This window comes from Chiloscyllium punctatum, chromosome 40 (assembly GCF_047496795.1).
Source record: "Chiloscyllium punctatum isolate Juve2018m chromosome 40, sChiPun1.3, whole genome shotgun sequence".
Lineage (NCBI taxonomy): Eukaryota > Metazoa > Chordata > Chondrichthyes > Orectolobiformes > Hemiscylliidae > Chiloscyllium > Chiloscyllium punctatum.
The window spans coordinates 68,504,317-68,530,293 of NC_092778.1; the positions used below are offsets into that span (position 1 = coordinate 68,504,317).

The window sequence follows — 25,977 nt, forward strand, 5'->3', positions numbered from 1 at the left end:
TGCAGGTTAGAGTGAACTGGCCATGCTAAATTGCCCTTAGTGTTGAGGGATGTGTACATTAGGTGCATTAGTCTGTGGTAAATGTAGAGTAATAGACTAGGGGAATGGATTTGGGTGGAATACTCTTTGGAGGGTCAGTGTGCATTTGTTGGGCCAAAGGGCCTGTTTCTACACTGTAGGGATTCTATTAAGTGATCTCCTATGAATTCTGTAACCCATAATTTTGAAGAATGGGATTTGAGAATCAGCATTGAATTATGCTTTGGCAACATCTGTGCTCTGTACCATTCTGGAATTAATGCAATTGCTTTCTTCAATTGCTACTGTTTCCACTTCAAAATATAATGTTAAAGCAGTGTGTGACTAATCCCATTGGGACTGCACAATGATCAATGTAGTTTGCAGGGCAGGTGACGTAAATGGTATTTCTGTGGAAAGATGGGAAAAGTCATGTAATTAGTAACAAACAAATAAAGGCTGATGTAAGCTGTGGTGACATTATTGTTGATGCTGTTGTTTTTGAAGCACTACGTTTTTAAATTCTCCTGTGGTTACATTGAACCAAGAGCAGTAGCATGTGCAGAGAGTTCAAAGGTGTTTGTTAGGTAATTGCTATAGGTTTGAAGAAAATAGTCTCAGGGTAATTTGGCAACAAGTTCCATTCACTCTTCAACACAAAACACTCTGCAGAGGGAGCACAAATTCTTATAGTATACGTTCATATGGTAGTATCACATTTCTTCAAAATGCAGGAATATTGATATAAGAGAGTATTATCAAAAGGTAAATAGATTCTAGAAACTTAACAAAACATAGTTGGAAATGTCATCTGTAAAACACTGGATATTTTAAAAAATGTGTTGTTTAAATGTAATTTAGGTATGTTCATTTATCTTAAACTTAAACATGGTAAGGTTCGGTTTATTCTACATTGATGACGTATCTCAATTCTCTGCTGAGCTGAGACATCAGTAAATAAGTGAAGAGCTGCAATTGGTTCTCCTGACTGGGATTACAAATTTATGTATTATTATTTTGTCTAAAAATAAACCACTTTGCAAATGGTTTTGTTCTTGGTTGTGTTAGTGCACAGGGGCGATCACTTTCATTCCACACATCTGCACGGCAATCCCACTACCAGGAGAATCCATTTGATTCACCAGATTTCCAGAGACTGTGGGAGTGGCCAGAAATTCTCCAAATGAGATCGATGGAAAGAGATCAAAGCATAGGAAGACCAGCGTTAATTCATGTGAATCCATATGAAAATGAAGTTGGATATGGTATGTTTTCTTCATTACTCAGTTGTTTATGTGCAAAATGAACTTAGTTTTCAAATCATTATTTGTGTTATGAAAACAATATGCATTTACAACTTTTTTCAAGAAAGTCTTTTTTCAATTAGTTGCTGGTAGTTCATGAAATTTGATTTTGTGCTCTCGAATCTAATTTTTTATCTACGCTAACATAGCAATAACAAGTTTGTCACTTCCAGTAATTTCCAAGTTCAACAACATTCAAGAAGCTTGACTCTATCAGGATAAGGCAATCCACTTGACTGGCACATCATCCATCATTTTCAACATTCAGTCTATCCACCACTGATGCTCAATAGCAGCAATGTATTAACTATACGATGCACTGCAGAAATTCACTAAGACTCCTTCAACAGCACCTTCCAAACCTGCACCCTCTACCTTCTAGAAGTACAAGGGTAGCTGATACACCACGTGCACATTTCCCTCCAAGTCACTCACCATCTTGACTTGGAAATGTTTCCCTGTTCCTTCACTGTCACTGGGTCACAATCGTGAGACTCCCTCCTTCACAGAACATTTGGAGTGCTTCACCCTAAGCACCGATGGCAGCTTACCGTCACCTTACCAATTGGAAATGGGCAATAACTATCAGCCAAACCTGTGAAGCCCATATTCTGTGAATGAATTTTAAAACAATATGCAAAACAGAAAGAGGTCATTGGGCACAATTAGTTTGACATTTAAAGAACATAAAACGTACAGGACAGGAGCAGTTCTTCAGCACCAAAACTGCACTTACACACAATGCCTTTCTAAACTAAAAGCTTTTGCGTGTGTACAATTTGTATCCCTTTATTTGCTGCCTATTCATGAATCTGTCAAGATGCCTCTTGAACATTGCTACTCTCTCCACATCTACCTCCTCTGGCAGCATATTCCAGGCACTTAGCACCCTCTGTGTCAAAAAACTTGTCTCTGACATCTCTTTTAGCCTTTCCCCCTTTTGCCTTAAACCTTTGTCCCCTAGTAACTGATGCTTCTACCCTGGGGAAAAAGGCTCCAAATATGCAGTCTGTCTGTGCCTCTCATAAGTTAAACTTTGATCAGGTTGTCCCTTATTCGTCAATGTTTCAGTGAAAACAAACCAAGTTTGTCCAGTGTCTCTTCATAGCTAATACCCTCCAAATTTGGCCACATCCTGGTAAATTATTTCTTACCTTCTCCAAAGCCTCCGCATCCTTCTTATAGTGTGGTGGTTAGGAACTATATTTCAAATATTCCAAATATAGCCTAACTAAAGTTCTAAGCAGCTGCAGCATGACTTGCCAATTTTTTATCTATACCCTAATTGATGAAGGTAGGTATGCCAAACGGCTTCATGACCATGTTATCCACTTGTGTTACCACTGTCAGGGAACCATGAACCTGTAACCTACATCCCTCTGTATGTTGAAGTTGTCCAACTTGTTTCAAGTCAAGTCTGAATTGACTGAGCAAACCTCTCAGTTGTAGAAAATCACTGCAGCAAAGTCAAGCCAAATGGACCATATCAGTTCAAAAAGGTGGATTTCCACCAACCTCTCGGGTCCATTCAGGGATGGGTAACAATTGCTGGCCTAGCCAGTGATACCTTCATTCCATGAAAGAACAAAAGAAACTTCTCTCATGGTTGTCAAGTGCCACACTCTCACTGCCCTATGAACTATCTGCTGAAATTCCAAAGTGATTTGTCGATGACTATTATGCAATCATAGTCTTCTATGTTGCTGTTTCAAAACAGGGTGGTACGGTGACTCGGTGGTTAGCACAGCTGTCTAGATTAGAGTGGTGCTGGAAAAGCACAGCAGTTCAGGCAGCATCTGAGGAGCAGGGAAATCGACGTTTCGGGCAAAAGCCCTTCATCAGGGCACAGCTGCCTCAGTGTAAGGGACCCAGGTTCAATTCCAGCCTCAGGTGACTGTCTGTCTGTGTGGAGTTTGCACATTCTCCCCATGTGTGCGTGGATTTCCTCCTGGTGCTCCAGTTTCCACCCACAATCCAAAGATGTGCATGCTAGGTGAATTGGCCATGCAAAATTGCCCATGATGTTCAGGGGTGTGGAGGTTAGGTGTATTAGTTTGTGGCAAATTAGAGTAATAGGAGAGGGGAATGGGTCTGGGTGGGTCAGTGTGGACTTGTTGGGCCTAATGGCCTGTTTCCACACTGTAGGGATTCTATGAAAAGTGGAGACTCACCTTTTGCATCTAAAAAGACCACTCATAATTCTAATGGCATCTATTAAGTCACTTCTCAGCTTTCTCTTTTTTTAACTAAAGAAAACAATCAAAGAATATACTTATTTATCATTCAATTACATTAATCAAAAATACAAAATATTCTGATTCAATTATCCACTGCAAACTCAGGCATTTTTTAACAGTGATTTATGAGTGACTCTGTTCCGTTATAATATTCATGAAGGAGTGCAAACTCAGCTATAGAACCACACGAGATTGTAGCTGAGAACACCATTTTACCAATGATTATGTATCATGTTTTCACAAATTCAACCTTAAACAAATCTGGTAACCTGTGATCTTTTAATAGTTCTGCTTCTTCCTCTGATTTGTCTGCTTGTTTACTCATCCAGTCAAAGATATATTAACCTTTTTTAAAATGTATCAGTGAATGGTCACGGTGATTAGGGTGAAGTTCTCCAAATGTTCTGTTAAGGAGGGAATCTCAGGATTGTGGCCCAGTGTCACGGTGATTAGGGTGAAGTTCTCCAAATGTTCTGTTAAGGAGGGAATCTCAGGATTGTGGCCCAGTGTCACGGTGATTAGGGTGAAGTTCTCCAAATGTTCTGTTAAGGAGGGAATCTCAGGATTGTGGCCCAGTGTCACGGTGATTAGGGTGAAGTTCTCCAAATGTTCTGTTAAGGAGGGAATCTCAGGATTGTGGCCCAGTGTCACGGTGATTAGGGTGAAGTTCTCCAAATGTTCTGTTAAGGAGGGAATCTCAGGATTGTGGCCCAGTGTCACGGTGATTAGGGTGGAGTTCTCCAAATGTTCTGTTAAGGAGGGAATCTCAGGATTGTGGCCCAGTGTCACGGTGATTAGGGTGAAGTTCTCCAAATGTTCTATGAAGGAGGGAATCTCAGGATTGTGGCCCAGTGACAGTGAAGGAACAGAGAAACATTTCCAAGTCAAGATGATGAGTGACTTGGAGGGAAACATGCGTGCAGTGTATCAGCTACCCTTGTCCTTCTGGACGGTCGAGGTTGCAGGTTTGAACTCAGTGCTTTGTAATACTTAAGAAATACAATATGTTTGGAGAGGCCATCAATCAGACAAGGTGTTATACCAAAGGCCTGACTGTCCTTCCAGTGAAAGTTAAATATCCTGACTATTTTCATGCAAAACAAAGTAAGCAGCAAGTGACCTACAGAGCAAAGCGATTCCATCATTGGAAAAGTTCTTGTACTCAACTTAATATGTCCTCAGAATGTTTAATCATACTAATATTTGCGTGACCTCATATGAAATATATCTACAGCTGTTATATGTGATGTTCTTCATTAACAGATAATCCTGTATTTGAGACTTTGGAAGATGATTCTTCCAGCACTGTCTTATCTATCGAAGATAGTTACAGACACCAAGTTTCTTCATACATTCCTGACCTGCACAGAGAAGTAGAAACATCAATCATGGAGCCAGGTAAATAAACTTAGAGCCAATTACTAATAAACTTTAATGATTACATGCAAATAGAGGGATCTGTGGTAGAATTGTCCATGAAAAAGGGCAAACTCTTCTCGAGCAGCTGAAGATGGTTGGGCCTAACACATCAACCTGAGGAACTGTTCAGCAATATCCCTTTGGTGAAGATGTTGAGAAACACATGGAACAGGTTGAAAGTGGTTGGTGAAAGAATCAAAGGCAACATGAGTGAAAAAAAAAATCTGCTTTTAATGCTCAGGATCTAGAATGTAATGTCTGAGAGTGTGGATGGAGTGGCAAGTTCACTCGAGGGGTTAGGGTCTGGAATGTACTGTCTGAGGGTGTGGGGGAAGGGGGAGATTAACTCGCAGGAATAGGGTCTGGAGTGTCCAGTCTAAGATTGTGGGGGGAGGCAGGTTCACTCGAGGGGTTAGGGTCTGGAGTGTACTGTCTGAGAGTGTGGGTCTTTTGGCTTTCAGAAAGGAATTCGATAAGCATTTGATGATAAAGGGATTTGCACATTTACAAAGAAAAGGGAAGGAAGTAGACTGGCTGCATTTCACTTGCAGATACAGCACGGACTCAGCCGGTTAAATAGCCTCTTCCTGTGCTACAGCTTTTCTTTTCACCTTAGCACGAATAACTGCACCTCATATTTTAATTAGGCCGCTTATATTTTCTGAAATCAAACTTGAATCAATTTATCACAGCACAGGAGGAGGCCATTCAGCCCATAGTGTCTACGCTAGCTCTTTGAATGAGCATTGAACTTAATGCCATTTTCCTGCCTTCTTCCCATAAACTTGCATATTGTTCTTTTTAAATAACAGTGAAATTCTCTTTTGGATGCTATGATTGAACCTGTTTCCACCGCACTCTCAGGAGACACCTCCAGCCCCTCACTATTCACTATATACAAAAGGTTTCTCTTGCATCATGTCAACTTCTTTTAAATTATTTTAAATCCAAGTTCCAATAATTTGGCGGTGAAGGAGGCCCATGTCCTCAGCAGAGTGGGAGGGGGAGTTGAAATGTTGGGCCACGAGGCGGTGTGGTTGATTGGTGCGGGTGTCTCGGAGATGTTCCCTAAATCCTCTGCTAGGAGGCGCCCAGTCTCCCCAATGTAGAGGAGACCACATCAGGAGCAACGGATACAATAAATGATATTGGTGTAATGATTGATGCCTGTGAACAGAAGAAAATAAAAAAATGCAAGCTGGAAAACCAAGGTTTCTTGAAAGGGAAGACTGTGAATGTGATCTAATTTGATAGGATGAAATCTATGAGGTCTTTGCTGAGTGAACCGATTCGAAAGGTTTAAAGGTATTTAGGATATCTAGTTTAATTTGACTTACATGGCACGCTGAATGTGGGCTACCATGATGGGTTATTTATTCATTAAATACTTGCATTATTACACAAGGATGTGTTGTGCAGGTTAAATATATTGCTTTTGGTCCATACATCCACCTTATTGTGAAGGAAAGAAACTTGATGTTTCATAATTAAGCTCATCTCTTCCCGAGAATGCTTGGTCCACCAGCGAGAGAGGAACACGTTGATTAAGGATAGTCAACAAGGTTTTATGAATTTGGAGATGCCGGTGTTGGACTGGGGTGTACAAAGTTAAAAATCACACAACACCAGGTTATAGTCCAACAGGTTTAATTGGAAGCACACTAGCTTTCGGAGCGACGCTCCTTCATCAGGTGATTGTGGGGGGCTCGATCGTAACATACAGAATTTATAGCAAAAATTTACAGTGTGATGTAACTGAAGTTATACATTGAAAAATTAATTGTCTGTTAAGCCTTTCATCTGTTAGAATACAGTGATAGTTTCACTTCTTTCATGTGTAAATCACAAAACCTTTTTTTTTAAAACGTTGCATTCTCAGGTTAGCTGTTAACAATGGTGATAGCTAGACAATATGTTGAGGATGTTAGCCCCCTGTGTTCTCTGTCAGTGCCATGATGTTTAGATTGATTCTAATCTAAAAAGTGAAATAATGGAGTTTTACATAAATTCATGCAGTTTTTGAGCTCAGAGTTCTACATGAATGTATGCAGTTTTTGAGCAAAGCGCAATGTAACTTTGCAAGTACAAATTCACCCCACAAAATATATGTGTGCATGTGGGTCTTTGTCTGTCAGTCTGTGTGTGTGTGTGTGCTGTCTATCTGGGTTGGGGGTTGTAAGTGTGAGAAAGTGTATATGTGTGTGTAGTGAGTGCAGAGTGTCTTAAGTCTGTGAGGAGGTGCATGTGTGAGTGTGGGAGTGTGTGTGTCTATAAGGGTGTGTGTGTGTGTGTCTGTGTGCGTGTGTGTGTAGTGCAATGGTGATCACCTGTAATGTGACATGAACCCAAGGTCCCGGTTGAGGCCCTCCCTATGGGGACCGAATTTAGCTATCAGCCTCTGCTCGGCCTCTTTTCTCTGCTGCCTGTCCCGAAGTCCACCTTGGAGGATGGTCACCCGAAGATCTGAGACTGAATGTCCTGGTCCACTGAAGTGTTCCCCAACTGGGAGGGAACCCTCCTGTCTGTTGATTGTTGTGTGGTGCCCATTCACCCGTTGTCGTAGCCTTTGCTCGGTTTCCCCAATGTACCATGCCTCTGGGCATCCTTGTCTGCAGAGTATAAGATAGACAATGTTGGCTGAGTCACATGAGTACCTGCCATGTACATGGTGGGAGGTGTCCCCACGCTTAATGGTGGTATCTATGTCTGTCCACACTCTGACATGTCTTGCAGCACCTACCATGACTTGCAGGGTTACATTGTACTTTGCTCAAAAACTGCATGCATTCATGAAGAACTCTGAGCTCAAAAACTGCATGAATTTGGTTTTGTGAAGGGTATGTCGTGCCTCACAAATCTTATTGAGTTCTTTTGAGAAGGTGAATAAACAGGTGGATGTGGTCTAGATGTATTTCAGAGCTGAAAATGTGTTGCTGGAAAAGCGCAGCAGGTCAGGCAGCATCCAAGGAGCAGGAGAATCGACGTTTCGGGCATAAGCCCTTCTTCAGGAATGAGGAAAGTGTGTCCAGCAGGCTAAGATAAAAGGTAGGGAGGAGGGACTTGGGGGAGGGGCATTGGAAATGCGATTGGTGGAAGGAGGTTAAGGTGAGGGTGATCAGGTGAGGGTGATAGGCCGGAGTGGGGGTGGGGGCGGAGAGGTCAGGAAGAAGATTGCAGGTTAGGAAGGTGGTGCTGAGTTCGAGGGTTGGGACTGAGACAAGATGGGGGGAGGGGAAATGAGGAAACTGGAGAAATCTGAGTTCATCCCTTGGGGTTGGAGGATTCCTAGGACAGGCCACCTACTTTCAGAACATTTCAGAGAACACCTCTGGGACACCCGGACCAACCAACCCAACCACCCCATGGCTCAACACTTCAAATCCCCCTCCCACTCCACCAAGGACTTGCAGGTCCTTGGACTCCTCCATCGCCAGACCATAGCAACACGATGGTTGGAGGAATAGCGCCTCATCTTCCGCCTAGGAACCCTCCAACCACAAAGGATGAACTCAGATTTCTCCAGTTTCCTCATTTCCCCTCCCCCCCACCTTGTCTCAGTCCCAACCCTCGAACTCAGCACCACCACCATCTGCAGTCCTCACTTTCTCCCTGTAGATGTATTTCAGTAAAGTGTTTGATAAGGATCCCCATGGTAGTCTATTTCACAAAATACGGAGACATGGGATTAAGGGTGATTTGGTGATTTGGATCAGAAATTGGGTACCTGAAAGAAGACAGAGGGTGGTGGTTGATGGGAGAAGTTCATCCTGGAGTTCAGTTACCAGTGATGTACCACAAGGATCTGTTTTGGGGCCACTGCTGTTTGTCATTCTTATAAATGACCTGGATGAGGGCACAGAAGAATAGGTTAGTAAATACGCGAATGACACTAAGGTCAGTAGAGTTGTGGGTAGTGCTGAAGGATGTTGCAGGCTATAGAGGAACATAGATAAGCTGCAGAGCTGGGCTAAGAGGTGGCAAATGGAGTTTAATGTGGAAAAGTGTGAGGTGGTTCACTTTGGAAAGAGCAACAGGAATAAAGTGTACTGGGCGAATGATAAGATTCTTGGGAGTATAGATGAGCAGAGAGATCTCGGTGTCCATATACATAGATCCCTGAAAGTTGCCACCCAGGTTGGTAGGTTTGTTAAGAAGGTATATAGTGTGTTAGCTTTTATTGGTGGAGGGATTGAGTTTTGGAGCCACAAGATCATGCTGCAGCTGTACAAAACTCTGGTGCGGCTGCACTTGCAGTATTGCGTACAGTTCTGGTCACCATATTATAGGAATGATGTGGAAGCTTTGGAAAGAGTCCAGATGAGATTTACTAGGATGTTGCCTGGTATGGAGGGAAGGTCTTATGAGGAAAGGCTGAGGGACTTGAGGCTGTATTCATTAGAAGAAGGTTGAGAGGTGATTTAATTGAGACATATAAGATAACAGTTCAATAAGCTTGACAGTGAGAGCCTTTTTCCTTGGATGGTGATGGCTAGCACGAGGGGACATAGCTTTAAATTGAGGGGTGATAACTGTACGTTAGGTGTCAGAGGTAGTTTCTTTACTCAGACAGTAGTATAGGTGTCGAACGCACTGCCCGCAACAGTCATAGACTCGCTAACTTTAAGGGCATTTAAATGGCCATTGGATAAACATATGGCTGATCATGGAACAGTGTAATTTAGATGGGCTCGGTGCGACATCGAGGGCCGAAGGGCCTGTACTGAACTGTGATGTTCGATGTTCTGTGTGCGGTGCCATCTCGTCGACTCTTCTGGCAACAGCAGAATTACTGAAAAGAATTGCCTCTTTGGCACTCAAATTCATGATATCAAATATTATTATGGACACTGAAGGCAGGATAAACAGCTCACCAATGTTGTGAGCATTTTGAGTTTTAGAAATCAGTTTACTAATTTTGTATGATGCAACAAGACCCTTCTCTCATTTCTGTGAGGCTTGTGTAAGCATTTGTTTCAGCATTGGACTTCCCTCGAAATTATCTCAAAGGTTTTTAAAGAAATCTAAGGATTTATCCTTATTATCTGAATGCAAAGTATCCAAATGTTTTTTTCAAGTTGCTTGGCCTCCTGCTTTCATTTGACAATGTAATCATGCAGTTCAAATACAGGAAGTGCAAGCCATGTGTCCAGCTGCAGCTCTTGTTCGACCGCATGACGCCTCTGGAGCTGCGGGTGGACTCACTTTGGAGCATTAGCGATGCTGAGGAAGTCGTGGATAGCATGTTTAGTGAATTGGTCACACTGCAGATTAGGATTGCTGAAAGGGAATGAGTGACCAAATGGCAGAGCAAGAGCAGGAAGGTAGTGCAGGTGTTTCCTGTGGTCATCAGCCTCCAAAACAGACACACCATTTTGGATACTGTTGGGGGAGATGGCTCACCAGGGGAAGGCAGCAATAGCCAGGTTCATGGCACCGTGGCTGGCTCTGCTGTACAGAAGGCAGGAAGAAGAGTGGAAGGGCTATAGTCACGGGGTTTCAGTTTTGTAGGGAGAAGATAGGCATTTCTGTGGTTGAAAACGAGTCTCTGAATGGTATATTGCCTCTCAGATGCACAGGTTAGGGATGTCTCCGATCGGCTGCAGGACATTCTGAACGGGGAGGGTGAAAAAAAGCGATGAGGTCCTACAAGCAGAATTTGGGAAATTAGGAACCAAGTTAAAAAGTAGGGCCTCAGAATTAGTAATCTCAGGATTGCTCCCAGTGCCATGTGCTAGTCAGAGTAGAAATGAAAGAATAGGCAGGGTGAATGTGTGGCTTGAGAGATGGTGCAGGAGGGAGGGGTTCAGAATTTTGGGACATTGGGACCGGTTCTGGGGGAGGTGGGACTATTACAAATTGGATGGTCTACACCTGGGCTGGACTGGAACAAATGTCCTAGGGGGTGCTTTTGCTAACGCTGTTGGGGAGGGTTTAAACTAATATGGCAGGGTGATGGGAACCAAATGAGGAGGTTAGTGGACAGTAAGGTGTTAGTAACTAGAGCCTGTAGGGCCTAGATAATGAAGTCGGCGTGATTAAGGGGAAGAGTAGGCAGGGAGCAGATGATGAACGCAAAGGGACAGGTGGTCTGAGGTGCATCTATTGTAATGCGAGAAGTATAGTAGGTAAGGCAAATGAACTTAGGGTTTGGATTAGTTCCTGGGAGTATGATGTTATTGATATTACTGAGACTTGGTTGGGGAAAGGATATGATTGGCATCTAAATATCCCAGGAAATCGATGCTTCAGGTGGGATAGAGAGGGAGGTAAAAGAGGTGGAGGAGTTGCAGTACTGGTCAGAGAGGATATCCCAGCTGTGCTGAAGGTGGGCACTATGGAGGACTCGAGCGGTGAGACAATATGGGCAGAGCTCAGAAATAGGAAGTGTGCAGTAACAATGTTGGGGCTCTACTACAGGCCTCCCAACAGGGAGCATGAGACAGAGGTACACATATGTAAACAAATTATGGGAAGATGTAGAAGCAACAGAATGGTGGTGATAGATTTTAATTTTCACAACATTGACTGGAATTAAGACCATAACACACAGGAGTGGAAGCCAGGCCATTCGGCCCAACGAGTCCATTCCACCATTTAATCATGGCTGATGGGTGTTTCAACTCCACTTACCTGCAGTCTCCCCGTAGCCCTTAATTCCTTGCGAGATCAAGAATTTATCAATCTCTGCCTTGAAGACATTTAACATCCCGGCCTCCACTGCACTCCGTGGCAATGAATTCCACAGGCCCACCACTCTCTGGCTGAAGAAATGTCTCCTCATTTCTGTTTTAAATTGACCCCCTCTAATTTTAAGGCTATGCGCACAGGTCCTAGTCTCCCCGCCTAATGGGAACAACTTCCCAGTATCCACCCTTTCTAAGCCAAGCATTATGTTATAAGTTTCTATTAGATCTCCCCTCAACCTTCTAAACTCTAATGAATACAATCCCAGGATCCTCAGCTGATCACATGTTAGACCTACCATTCCAGGGATCATCCGTGTGAATCTCCACTGAACACGCTCCAGTGCCAGTATGTCCTTCCTGAGGTGTGGGGCCCAAAATTGGACACCATATTCTAAATGGGGCCTAACTAGAGCTTTATAAAGTCTCAGAAGCACGTCTCTGCTTTTATATTCCAACCCTCTCGAGATAAATGACAACACTACATCTGCTTTCTTAATCATGGACTCAACCTGCAAATCAGCCTTTAGAGAATCCTGGACTAGCACTCCCAGATCCCTTTGTACTTTGGCTTTATGAACTTTCTCACCGTTTAAAAGATAGTCCATGCCTGTATTCTTTTTTTCCAAGTGCAAGACCTCACACTTGCTGACATTGAATTTCACCAGCCATTTCCTGGACCACTCTCCTAAACTGTCTAAATCTTTCTGCAGCCTCCCCACCTCCTCAGTATTACCTGCCTGTCCGCCTATCTTTGTATCATCGGTGAACTTCACCAGAATGTCTCCAGTCTCCTCATCCAGATCATTTATATATAAAGTGAACAGCTGTCCCAATACTGAACCCTGTGGGACACCACTTGTCACCAGCTGCCATTCCAAAAAATAACCTTTTATCCCAACTCTCTGCCTTCTGTCAGACAGCCAATCCTCAATCCATACCAGTAGCTCACTTTGAACACCATGGGCCCTCACCTTACTCAGCAGCTTCCCGTGTGGCACCTTATCAAAGACCTTTTGGAAGTCTAGATAGACCACATCCACTGGGTATCCCTGGTCTAACCTACTTGTTACCTCTTCAAAGATTTCTAACAGGTTTGTCAGGCACGACGTTCCCTTACTAAATCCATGCTGACTTGTTCTAATCCAACCCTGCACTTCCAAGAATTTAGAAATCTTATCCTTAACGATGGATTCTGGAATTTTACCTACAACTGAGGTTAGGCTAACCAGCCTATAATTTTCCACCTTTTGACTTGATCCTTTCTTGAACAAGGGGGTTACAACAGCGATTTTCCAATCATCTGGGACTTTCCCTGACTCCAGTGATTTTTGAAAGATCACAGTCAGCGCCTCCACTATTTCCTCAGCCACCTCCCTCAGAACTCTAGGATGTAGCCCATCTGGGCGAGGAAATTTATCAATTTTTAGACCTTTTTAGCTTTTCTAGCACTTCCTCTTTTGTAATGGCTACCATACTCAACTCTGCCCCCGACTCTCTTTAACTATAGGGATATTATGCATGTCTTCCACTATGAAGACTGACATAAAGTACTTGTTAAGTTCTTCAGCTATTTCCTTATCTCCCATCACTAGCCTTCCAGCATCAGTTTGGAGTGGCCCAATTTCTACTTTTGCCTCATTTTGTTTCTTATGTATTGAAAGAAACTTTTACTATCATTTCTAATATTACTGGTGAGCTTACCTTCATATTTGATTCTCTCCTTCCTTATTTCTATATTTTTTGTCCTCTGTTTTTGTCGTCTTTCCAATCTTCTGATTTCCCAGTGCTCTTGGCCACTTTACAGGCTCTCTCTCTTTTTCTTTGATACATTTCCTGACTTCCTTCGTCAGCTTCCCCCTTCCACCCCCCACCTCCCTGGATATTCTTACTTTCCTTTGGGATGAACCTCTGTACCGTGACCTCAATTAAACCCACAAACTCCTGCCATTGTTGCTCTACTGTCTTCCCCACTCGACTCTGCTTCCAGTCTATTTCCGTCAGTTCCTCTCTCATGCCCTCATAATTACCTTTATTTAACTGTAACACCATTACATTTGATTTTGCCTTCTCTCTTTCAAACTGCAGTCTGAACTCTACCATATTATGATCGCTGTTTTCTAAGTATTGCCTGGCTTTAAGATCTTTTGTAAAGTCTGGCTCCTTACATAGCACTAAGTCCAGAATAGCCTGCTCCCTTGTGGGCTCCATCACAAGCTGCTCCAAAAGCCACCCTGTAAGCATTCCATTAATTCCCTTTCTTTGGATCCACCAGCAACATTATTCATCCAGTCCACCTGCATATTGAAGTCCCCCATGATCACCGTGACATTGCCATTCTGACATGCCCTATCTATTTCCTGGTACATCTTGTGTCCCTGGTCCTGACCACTGCTGGGAGGGGGTCTGTACATAACACCTATTATGTTTGTTTTGCCTTTGTGCTTCCTCAACTCCACCCACACAGATTCTACATCATCTGACCCTATGTCATTCAGTGCCATAGACTTAATCTCATTCTTAACTAACAAGGCAACCAAGCCCCCTCTGCCCATCTCCCTGTCTTTTCAATAAGTTGTAAATCCTTGGATGTTTAACAGACAGTCCAGAACCCCCTGCAACCACGTCTCTATGATGCCTACCACATCATAATCATTCAATGTGATTTGTGCCATTAATTCATCTGCTTTGTTATGAATATCATAAACACTTAGTGCATTTAGATAGATTCACTTAGTGTTAGAGATCTGGATGGAGCAGCATCTGTAAGGAGCATCCAGGAGGGTGTTTTTGAGCAGAATGTAAATAGTCCAACTCAGGAAGGCGTCATCCTGGACCTGGTATTGGGGAGTGAGCCTGGCCAGGTGGTTGAAGTTTCAGTAGGGGATTACTTTGGGAATAGTGATCACAATTCCATAAGTTTTAGAACACTCATGGACAAAGACAAGAGTGGTCCTAAAGGAAGAGTGCTAAACTGGGGGAAGGCCAACTATAGCTAAATTTGCCAGTTCCCCTCTCATGCCCCTGTAATTTCCTTTATTTAACTGTAACACCATTACATTCAATTTTGCCTTCGTTTTTTTTCAAACTGCAGACTGAACTCTACCATATTGTGATCGCTGCCTCCTAAGTGTTGCGTTATTTTAAGATCTTTTATAAAGTTTCTGGCTCATTACATAGCACTAAGTCCAGAATAGTCTGCTCCCTTGTGGGAGTTGTTTGAAGGGAAATCCACTGAGGGAAGCAAAAGAGGAAATAGCTGGGGCTTTAACAGGTATCTTTGCAGCATCTTTGAACACGGGTGAGGTCCCAGAGGACTGGAGAATTGCGAATATTGTCTCCTTGTTTAAGAAGGGTAGCATGGATAATCCAAGTAATTACAAACCTGTGAACCTAATGTCAGTGGTAGGAAAGCTACTGGAGAAGATACTGAGGGATAGGATATATACCCATTTGGAAGAAAATGGACTTTTCAGTGATAGGCAACATGGTTTTATGCAGAGAAGGTCATGTCTTACAAACTTAATAGAATTCTTTGAAGAGGTGACAAATTTGATTGATGAGGAAAGAACTGTAGATGTCATATACATGGAGTTTAATAAGGGCTTTTAATAAGGTTCCCCATGGTAGGCTGATGGAGAAAGTGAAGTCACATGGTGTGCAGGGTGTTCTAGCTAGGTGGATAGAGAACTGGCTGGGCAACAGGAGACAGAGAGTGGTAGTGGAAGGGAGTTTCTCTAAATGGAGACCTGTGACACAGGAGTCCGTGCTGGGACCACTGCTGTTTGTGATCTACATAAATGATCCGGAGGAAGGTATAGGTGGTCTGATTAGTAAGTTTGCAGATGACACTAAGATTGGTGGAGTAGCAGATAGTGAAGGGGACTGTCAGAGAATGCAGGAGAATATAGATAGATTGGAGAGTTGGGCAGAGAAACGGCAGATGGAGTTTAATCCAGACAAATGCGAGGTGATGTATTTTGGAAGATCCAACACAAGTGTGAACTATACAGTAAATGGAAAAGTCCTGGGGAAAATTGATCTACAGAGAGATCTGGGTGTTCAGGTCCATTATTACCTGAAGATGGCAACGCAGTCAGCAAAGTGGTCACAAAGGCATACGGCATGCTTTCCTTCATCGGACGGGGTATTGAGTCCAAGAGCTGGCAGGTCATGTTACAGTTCTATGGGACTTTGGACTTTGGTCCGGCCCCATTTGGAATACTGCATACAGTTTTGGTCACCACATTACCAAAAGGATGTGGATGCTTTGAGGAGGGTGCAGACGAGATTCACCAGGATGTTGCCTGGTCTGGAGGGTGCTAGCTATGAGGAGAGGTTGAGTAGATTAGGATTATTTTAATTGGAAAGATGGAGGTTGAGGTATACCTGAGGTTTGTATACCTGATTGAGGTATACAAAAGCATGAGACGTGTAGACAAGGTAGATAGCAAGAAACGTTTCACTAGAGTGGAGGACTCAATTACTGGGAGTCACAAGTTCAAAATGAGAGCGGAAAAGTTTAGGGGAGATATCCGTGGAAAGTTCTTCACACAGAAGTTGCTTGGGGCTTGGAACGTGTTGCCAGCAGAGGTGGTAGGGGCGGGAATGATCGCATCATTTAAGATATATCTAGACAGATACATGAATGAGCAGGGAGCAGAGGGATACAGATCCTTAGAAAATAGGCGACAGATTTAGATAATGGATCTGGATGAGCTCAGGCTTGGAGGGCCGAAGGGCCTGTTCATTTGCTGTAATGTTCTTTGTTCTTTGTTCATGGGCAAACATGGGTTTTGTGGAGATACGATGAAACCCACTGAATACTGATGACACTTTTTTTTGCTAAGGAACTCCTGGAAAGAATCTTTTCTGAATATAGTACAAATAATCATGAGGCATTTCTTACAACGAAAGTAATGAATAAATGAACTAGGATAAAAGACTTTAGCAAGACACACTGATCTTTGGATAATGAAGTATGGCAATAATGGATGAGCGAATCCTTGATTGAATACTTTGACGCAGGTAAAACAATGACTACAGATGCTGGAAACCAGATTCTGGATTAGTGGTGCTGGAAGAGCACAGCAGTTCAGGCAGCATCCAAGGAGCAGTGAAACCGATGTTTCAGGCAAAAGCCCTTCATCAGGAATAAAGGCAGTGAGCCTGAAGCGTGGAGAGATAAGCTAGAGGAGGGTGGGGGTGGGGAGAGAGTAGCATAGAGTACAATGGGTGAGTGGGGGGGGGGGATGAAGGTGATCGGTCAGGGAGGAGAGGGTGGAGTGGATAGGTGGAAAAGGAGATAGGCAGGTAGGACAAGTCCGGACAAGTCATGGGGACAGTTACTGAGCTGGAAGTTTGGAACTAGGGTGAGGTAGGGGAAGGGGAAATGAGGAAACTGTTGAAGTCTACATTGATGTCCTGGGGTTGAAGTGTTCCGAGGCAGAAGATGAGGCGTTCTTCCTCCAGGCGTCTGGTGGTGAGAGAGCAGCGGTGAAGGAGGCCCAGGACCTCCATGTCCTCGGCAGAGTGGGAGGGGGAGTTGAAATGTTGGGCCACGGGGCAGTGTGGTTGATTGGTGCGGGTGTCTCGGAGATGTTCCCTAAAGCGCTCTGCTAGGAGGAGCCCAGTCTCCCCAATGTAGAGGAGACCGCATCGGGAGCAACGGATACAATAAATGATATTAGTAGATGATGCAGTGCAGTCTGATTCGCGACTGATTCTGAAGTGAGGCTGTGTGGGAGGAGCTTAAGCAATTAATTTACCAGGTGCACCGAATTCAAACGATGTGTTGCAAAGATATTATAGATAGGAGGGAAACTATTGACTCCAATGAAGTTTGTTACTTGGGTATTTCATTGGTTCAATTACCAGGGCCCCCATAAACCCTTGGGGCTCCCTTTCTCACAGTTGTCAGTCTGTGGCCCCTTTCAAATGTGCCAAGGCCCCTAAGGGGGTGGTTTGGTCCCCGTTGAGAATGGCTGCCCTAAAGCGCTCAACACCAATGTCAAAACAAGAGGATGGCCAGAGGGAGGGTAGGGCTGATGAGGAATAGTGGGGCAAACATGTGACTGGAGTTGAAGGAAATAGAGGTCCTTAATGAATACTTTGCTTCAGTATTCACTACTGAGAGGGACCTTGACATTTCTGAGAACAGGTTGATGTTAGCAAGGAGGATGTGGGTTGTGAAACTTGAAAGGATTTACAAGGATGTTGCCAAGGTTGGAGGATTTGAGCTACAGGGAGGGGCTGAACAGGCTGGGGCTGTTTTCCCTGGAGCGCCGGAGGCTGAGGGGTGACCTTATAGAGGTTTACAAAATTATGAGGGGCATGGATAGGATAAATAGACAAAGTCTTTTCTCTGGGGTCGGGGAGTCCAGAACGAGAAGGCATTGGTTTAGGGTGAGAGGGGAAAGATATAAGAGACCTAAGGGGCAACTTTTTCACCCAGAGGGTGGTACGTGTATGGAATGAGCTGCCAGAGGAAGTGGTGGAGGCTGGTACAATTGCAACATTTAAGAGGTATTTGGATGGGTATATGAATAGGAAGGGTTTGGAGAATTATGGGCCGTGTGCTGGCAGGTGGGACTAGATTGGGTTGGAATATCAGGTCAGCATGGACAGGTTGGACCGAAGGGTCTGTTTCCATGCTGTACATCTCTGTGACTTTATGCTGAAAATTTTGAAAAAACCTAATGAAAGATAAATCCCCTGGGCCAGATGAGTTATACCCTAGGTTACTATTGGAAGTGAGGGAAGATATTGCTGCACCTTTGGTGATGATCTTTGCATCCTCACTGTCCATTGGAGTAGCACTAGAGGTTTGGGGGGTAGCAAATGTTATTCCCTTGTTTAAGAAAGGGAATAGGGATAATCGTGGGAATTACAGACCAGTCAGTCTTACATCAGTGGTGGGCAAAGAATTGGAGTAGATTCTGAGCGACAGCATTAATGATTACTTGGACAAGCATAGTTTGATTAGAGATAGTCAGCATGGATTTGTGAGGGGCAGGTCATGCTGCACAAACCTTATTGAATTCTTTAAGGATATGACAAAACACATTGATGAAGGTAGATCAATGGATGTGGTGTGCATGGATTTTGGCAAGGCATTTGATAAGATTCCCCATGGTAGGCTCATTCAGAAAGTAAGGATGCATAGGATACAGGGAAACCCCTCTCAAAGAGTGTGGTGCTCGAAAAGCACAGCCAGTCAGGCAGCATCTGAGTAGCAGCAGAATTGATATTTTGAGCATAATGAAGGGCTTGTGCTCAAAGTGTCGATTTTTCCTGTTTCTCGGATACTTCTTGATCACCTGTGCTTTTCCAGCACAACATTCTTCGACTCTGAGCTCCAGCATCTGCAGTCCTCATTTTCTCCTTGGGAAACCTGCCTGTCTGGATTGGCTGGCCCATCGAAGACGGAGGTTGGTGGGAGATAGAAGGTATTCAGCCTGGAGCTTGGTGACCAATGGTGTTCCACAGGGATCGGTTCTGGAACCTCTGCTCTTTGTGATTGTTATAAATGACTTGGATGAGGAAGTGGAAAGTTGGATTAGTAAGTTTGTCGATGACACAAATGTTGGTGGAGTTATGGATAGTGTGGAGGGCTGTTGTAGGTTGCAGTGAGACATTGACAGGATGCAGAGCTGGGCTGAGAAGTGGCAGATAAAGTTCAACCTGAAAAGGTGTGAAGTGATTCATTTTGGAAGGTCAAATTTGAATGCAGAGTACAGGGTTAAAGGCAGGATTCGTGTCAGTGTGGAGGAACAGAGAGATCTTGGAGTCCTTGTCCACAGATTCCTCAAAGTTGCCACTCAGGTTGATAGAGTTGTTAAGAAGGCATATGGTGTGTTGGCTTTCATTAGCAGAGGGATTGAGTTTAAGAGCCGCGAGGCTATTCTGCAGCTCTATCGAGACCTGGTTAGACCACACTTGGAATATTGCGTTCAGTTTTAGTCACTTCATTATAGGAAAATTGTGGAAGCTTTAGAGAGGGTGCAGAGGAGATTTACCATGACTGGACTGAAGGACATGTCTTATGAAGAAAGGTTGAGGAAGCTAGGGGTGTACTCATTGGAGTGAAGAAGGATGAGAGGTGACTTGATAGAGGTAGACGATGAGAGGCATAGATGGAATGGATAGCCAGAGACTTTTTCCCAGGGCGGAAACATCTCTTACAAGCATAACTTTAAGGTAATTACAGTTTAGGGGAGATGTCAGGGGTAGGTTCTTTACACAGAGAGTGTTGGGTGTGTGGAATGCTCTGCCAGTGGTGGTAGTAGAGTCAGATACATTAGGGACATTTAAGCAACTCTTGGATAGGCACATGGAAGTTAGTACAATGAAGAGTATGTGAGTTAGTCTGATCTTAGAGTAGGATAAAAGGTCGGCACAACTTCGAGGGCCAAAGGCCTGTACTGTGCTGTCCTGTTCTATGGTCTATGTATATGATGAAATTAAAGTTGCCTGTCCATTAGGTTATTTTCAAATGTAAAACCCACTTTATAACATGTAGACAATTGCAAATAGCTATTCCAGCTAAAGTTTTCTCATGCATTGTAAAATGGTGTTTTCCTAATGTTTTTAATTAAGTAAACCAAATCTTGTACTTGACATTTAAGAGTGTGATACTGGAAAAGCACAGCCCACCTTATCCCAGTCCTAACCTTCCAACTTGGCACCATTCTCTTCTCTTGAACTATCCTACCTGTCCATCTTCCTTCCCATCTATCCATTCCAGCCACACACCCTGACCTATCACCATTAGCCCCACCTCCATCCACCTATTGCATTCCCAGCTATCTACCCTCAGCTTCCCCCCCCCCCATTTATCTCTTAGCCCCCTTGACCCACAAGCCTCATTCCTGATGAAAGGCTTATGCCCAAAACATTGACTTTCCTACTCCTGGATGCTGCCTGACCGGCTGTGCTTTTCCAGCACCACACTTTTTGACTCTGACTCTGATCTCTAGCATCTGCAGTCCTCACTTTCACCACATTTAAGAGTTGTATTATATTTTTAGAAAGAGTTTGGGTAAGCACAATTTTGAGATTGTGACTTGGACTCAAACATGAAGAACGACCACTTTGGCAAAATGCCCATTATGAGAAAACCATAAAAAATAGGTTACAGCCTTCAGGAAATGACAACCAATTAGTGACTAATACAAATGAGCGAGAAAAAGTCTGTAACAAAGTTTGTAACAAATAGATTTCTGATTCCTCAAGAATACAGAAAATGCTAAAAGAAATAAGTTCCTGCCTCAGTGATGCGTAGACTTGAGACTTCATTCTCCTGATCCTTTCGGTTTACAATAAGAAATAGTGTGGTTGCTCCATTTCCTCATCCAAATTCTTCATAGAGCTCTGATGTCCATAAGCAAGGAAAGTATTGATGCAATTTACTCTTCAACCATGGAAATCATCACAGCCAAAACCAATCTTACTCACATTCAACATTCCCACGTGTATGTATTACATTTGTTGTAGTTATTAATCAAAAGACAGACTCTAGCTCAAGAGGATGCTGCCTGATCTGCTGTACTCTTCCAGCACCACTAATCCAGAATCTAGCTCAAGAGTGCTGAGGTCAATAGCAGCATCATTATTGCTGTGGGTAAGAAGTAGACTCTGTTGTAGAATCAATAGCTAAACTATTTTCCACAATTCAATAGTTTTACTTTTTTTTGAAGCCTTAACCTATTTTCTCCTCAATGGGGTAATGCAAGTATTAAATAGCATCTGGATGAATGTAGTACAAACGAGTGTTTATTGGTTGTTATACTCAACAATCAATTTTCAACATTTGTTTCAAGGAGAGACTTGAATACCACTTTTGAGTGGTACCTCTTCTGCTGGAATACTGGACATTCAAGCCTAACAACAGTGATATATCAGCTTTACTGTGCGAATGTTATAAAATGAAAGACATTTTAAATGCAAGAAATAGGGTCAAAAGTAGGCTATATGGCTCCTCAATTCTGCTGTGTCATTTAACATGATCATAACTAATCTTTGATCTCAACTCCTGCTTGATACACATATGAAAATGCAGCAGACATTTTAATTCATGTTTCTCAAAGCTTCTAAGGCCGATATACAATGTTTCCTGCTTGCCAAACACAACTTGGGAAAGAGTGTCCATATCATTCTGGGGTGGGAGAGGAAAACAGACTAGCGTCTGAGCAGGCTGACAGTTAGGAAGGTTGCCTCAGTTTTCCCACACAGACACAGGCAGAATGTGCAAACTCCACACAATTGCCAAGGCTGGAATTGAACCTGGGTCCCTGACGCTGTGAGGTAGCAGTGCTAACCACTGAGCCACCGTGCCACCCAAGAGTGGTTAAGACTGGGGCATGAACTGAAATATACAGCTTCAAAATGGCAACCTTGTGTCAACTCAGTGGTGTATACTCAGTGACAATGTGATCACTTCTGGCTAATGTATATTGCATGCCCAGTAACCATTTAAGTGACTTGATTAAAGCATAGAAGATTCCCAAAGGGAGTCAATTAAATCAGTCCCAACACCACAATGCTTTTCAGTGCTACTTTGTTGATATTCCAACCTCCCAGCCTACTGTCAAAGGTCTGCTCAATTCCAGGTTGTGTCTAAATTAAAGATGTCACTGCATTAATTTCATAAACTGCAGAGATGCCTATCACCATCAAATTCAAATTCATATCATTAGCAAATAGGACAAAATTATAAGCTAATCTATTCTTTGTAACAGGTTGGTGTATTAGTACAACCTGTTTACTGCCCCTTGGTTCACACTTGTCCAAAAATAATTTGCTACTTTCATGTCGGTTTTCAGGTGAAAACTCATTTCAAAGTAATTAGAATTAGAACATAATTCTGTGCTAGAATGTTTTCACAATTTTAAACATTATTACTTCATTAACCCGGGCATTGTTTCAAATCTCAATCATATTCCAGCACAACATGATTCTAGAATTCCAGCAAGCTCCATAACGTGCACTTTTAAAATGATTTATTAACGGATCTGTCACTATTCAGAATGCAAGAAGATTGATGAAGTGCTGTTTACTACATTAGTGAAGAGGAAAATAATGTAAATTTTTTTTTGATGGTTTTAATAGCAAATCAGACAGATCAAACCTTAAAAAATTGGATCGTTCATCTCATTTCTATTGATCATATTCGATAATTTTAACATTATTCTGGATTGCAAATTAGCATTGAAGATTAATTAAAAGTCGTAAATAGTTTTCAAATAAGTTACAACAGATGAAGACATTTCCTTGAAGATATCTGCATGGGAAACCTGTCACCGTTGGACCTGTGTGGAAAGCGAGGGGACAAAGCAGACAATACAAGAAATCGTGACAGTGAGTAAGATGAACGATGAAGCTGGAAGATTAGAAGTATCAAAAATCGATGAAACTGATTCACACGAAGACTCAGAAAGTCAACGATTTTCAGCACATGTTGTAATTGAGCTAGATGATTCCCAAAACGAACCTGTTACTGTTCGCCAATGGTTGCGGCATCACCTGCAGCTTGCAATTGCTGTGATCCTGTTTTTCTTCCACTATTTTAAGGAATCATACCCTGAATCCTATTATACTGAAGTACAACGTACTCAACCTGAGAAATGGGAAAAAACAAGTCATATTGGATCCGAGAGGAGAACCACAATTCTTTCACAAGAAGTACCATCTGAACAAAGAATATTAATAAATATCGATGAAGTTACTTTAACAACACTCAATAAGATTAATGATGCACGTTGGAAAGGTAATGATAAGTTTCTAGGCGATGATATGTTTTTGAATTATTATTGCTCTAACATATTCCAGCACCATGTTTTTGTTAGCTTATAAGAAAATAAGAACTAGAAACAGGAATAGGCCATTCAGCCCCTCGAACTGGCTTTGCTATTTAATATGATCATGGCTGATCTCATCCTAGCCTCAGCTCCACTCTCCTTCCTGCTCTCCATAATCCTTCAACCTGATTCTCATAAATAAGCTGTCTATCTCCTCCTTCAATCAATTTGTGGTCCCAGCAACCACCACACTATAGAGTACAGATTCTTGACCCTTTCAGTGAAATAATTCCTCCCCATCTCTGTTTTAAACAGATTCTTGACCCTTTGAAGGAAGTATTCCTCCCCATCTCTTTTTAAAATCTGCTGCCCACGAGCCTAAAACTATGTCCAAACATTCTAAAACAGCTGTTCCACATCTACTTTGTTGCTTCCTGAGTATCTTGTATATCTCAATAAGATCTCCTCATCCCTTCAAAATCTATTAAGTATACACCACCTCTCCTCATGTAACTAAGCTGTTCATCTCCAGAATTAATGTTGTGAACCTTCTCTGAACTGCCTCTAATGCAGTTACATTTTACCTCATGCAAGAAGAGCCAAACTGAAAACACTTCTCCAGAGGCAGTCTTACCAATGCCTTGTACAGTTGCAATTATTCTTCCCTACTTTCATGCTCCATTCCTTTAGCAATAAATGCCAAAGTTCCATTTGCATTCCTGCTGTACCCGCAGACTGGGTATCTGTGATTACCTACTGTACCCGCAGACTGGGTATCTGTGATTACCTACTGTACCCGCAGACTGGGTTTCTGTGATTACCTACTGTACCCGCAGACTGGGTATCTGTGATTACCTACTGTACCCGCAGACTGGGTTTCTGTGATTACTTACTGTACCTGCAGACTGGGTATCTGTGATTACTTACTGTACCTGCAGACTGGGTATCTGTGATTACCTACTGTACCCGCAGACTGGGTTTCTGTGATTACTTACTGTACCTGCAGACTGGGTATCTGTGATTACCTACTGTACCCGCAGACTGGGTATCTGTGATTACCTACTGTACCCGCAGACTGGGTATCTGTGATTACCTACTGTACCCGCAGACTGGGTATCTGTGATTACCTACTGTACCCGCAGACTGGGTATCTGTGATTACCTACTGTACCCGCAGACTGGGTTTCTGTGATTACCTACTGTACCTGCAGACTGGGTATCTGTGATTACCTACTGTACCCGCAGACTGGGTATCTGTGATTACCTACTGTACCCGCAGACTGGGTATCTGTGATTACCTACTGTACCCGCAGACTGGGTATCTGTGATTACCTACTGTACCCGCAGACTGGGTATCTGTTTGAAGTTCTACTCCATCCTGTCTTTTTATTCTTCTGACCAAAGTGTAACCTTACAGCTATCCAGGTCAGTCTGCATCTATCAAAGTTTGTCTTGTTCACCTAACCATCCATACCCATTTTTAAAGAAGGCAGGTGGCATGTTTGCCCTCATTGGCTGGGGCATGGAGTACCAGACTTGACAAATCATATTGCAGCTACATGAAACCCTTATCGGGCTGGATTTGCAGTATTGTGTGAAGTTTTGGTCACCACACTACCAGAAGGATGTGGAAGCTTTGGAGAGTGCACAAAAATGGTTTCAGGATGTTGCCTGGTCTTGAGGGCATTAGCTATGAGGAAAAGTTAAAAAGTCTAGGATTGTTTTCACTGGGATGTCAACGATTGAGAGGAAACCCACTAGAGGCCTACAAACCTATGAGAGGCTTAGATAGGGTGGATAGTCAGAGGCTTTTTTCCAGAGTTGAAGTTTCAATTACAAGGGGACACAGGTTCAAAGTGAGAGGGGGAAAATTTTAAGGGAGATGTGCGAGGGAAGCTTTTCACACAGAGTGTGGTAGGAGCCTGGAACAAACTGCCAGAGGGGGTGGTGGAATTAGGCACACTGGCGACATTTAAGAAGTATCTGGTTGGTTACATGATTAGGGAGGGAATAGAGGCATATGGACCGAAATAAAGGCAGAAAGTTTGTTTTTTACTTTAGTTAGGGCATGATGATTGTCACAGGCTTGGAGGGCCGAAGGGCTTGTTCCCTTGCTGTACTTTTGTAAATTTATATTGAAACTCTTTCACAGCAAAAAGAAATAAGATGTGAGGTGGATTAGCCTTATCAGGGTCAGAGATCCAGGAGCTTTAGCCTTCCAAATGTCTTTAATACATTGTGATGAAAGCAACTATTCCTCTGATATGCAGACTGTGGTGCAAAGTTTTTGTGGCCGTTGAAGTATTTAGATTAGGGAACTTTCCCACTGTGCTTCTGTAGTGGTCCAAGCATTTGCAGTAGGAACTCTAGAAATTCTAATCAGCAAATGGAAATATGCTCCTTGTGTGGCCACCCTTTTGTAGGGAGCACATTTCTCTTGATCTCCAGTCACCTGCTTTTACCTGAATTTTACACCATACTGGAATTTTTAAAATGATTTGACTGTGTTTAGCATGTAT

At 42.9% G+C, this 25,977-nt stretch overlaps 1 protein-coding gene across 1 annotated transcript in view; it reads left to right on the top strand.

Moving 5' to 3' along the window:
• The window catches only part of tmc5 (transmembrane channel like 5), a 225,925-nt gene that overhangs the window by 69,892 nt on the left and 130,056 nt on the right, over positions 1 to 25,977 (top strand). Inside the window, exons 3-4 of the mRNA XM_072560203.1 lie at positions 1,087 to 1,283; positions 4,823 to 4,957. Coding sequence (XP_072416304.1) covers positions 1,087 to 1,283; positions 4,823 to 4,957 — 332 coding nt within the window. The remainder of the gene's footprint in view (positions 1 to 1,086; positions 1,284 to 4,822; positions 4,958 to 25,977) is intronic.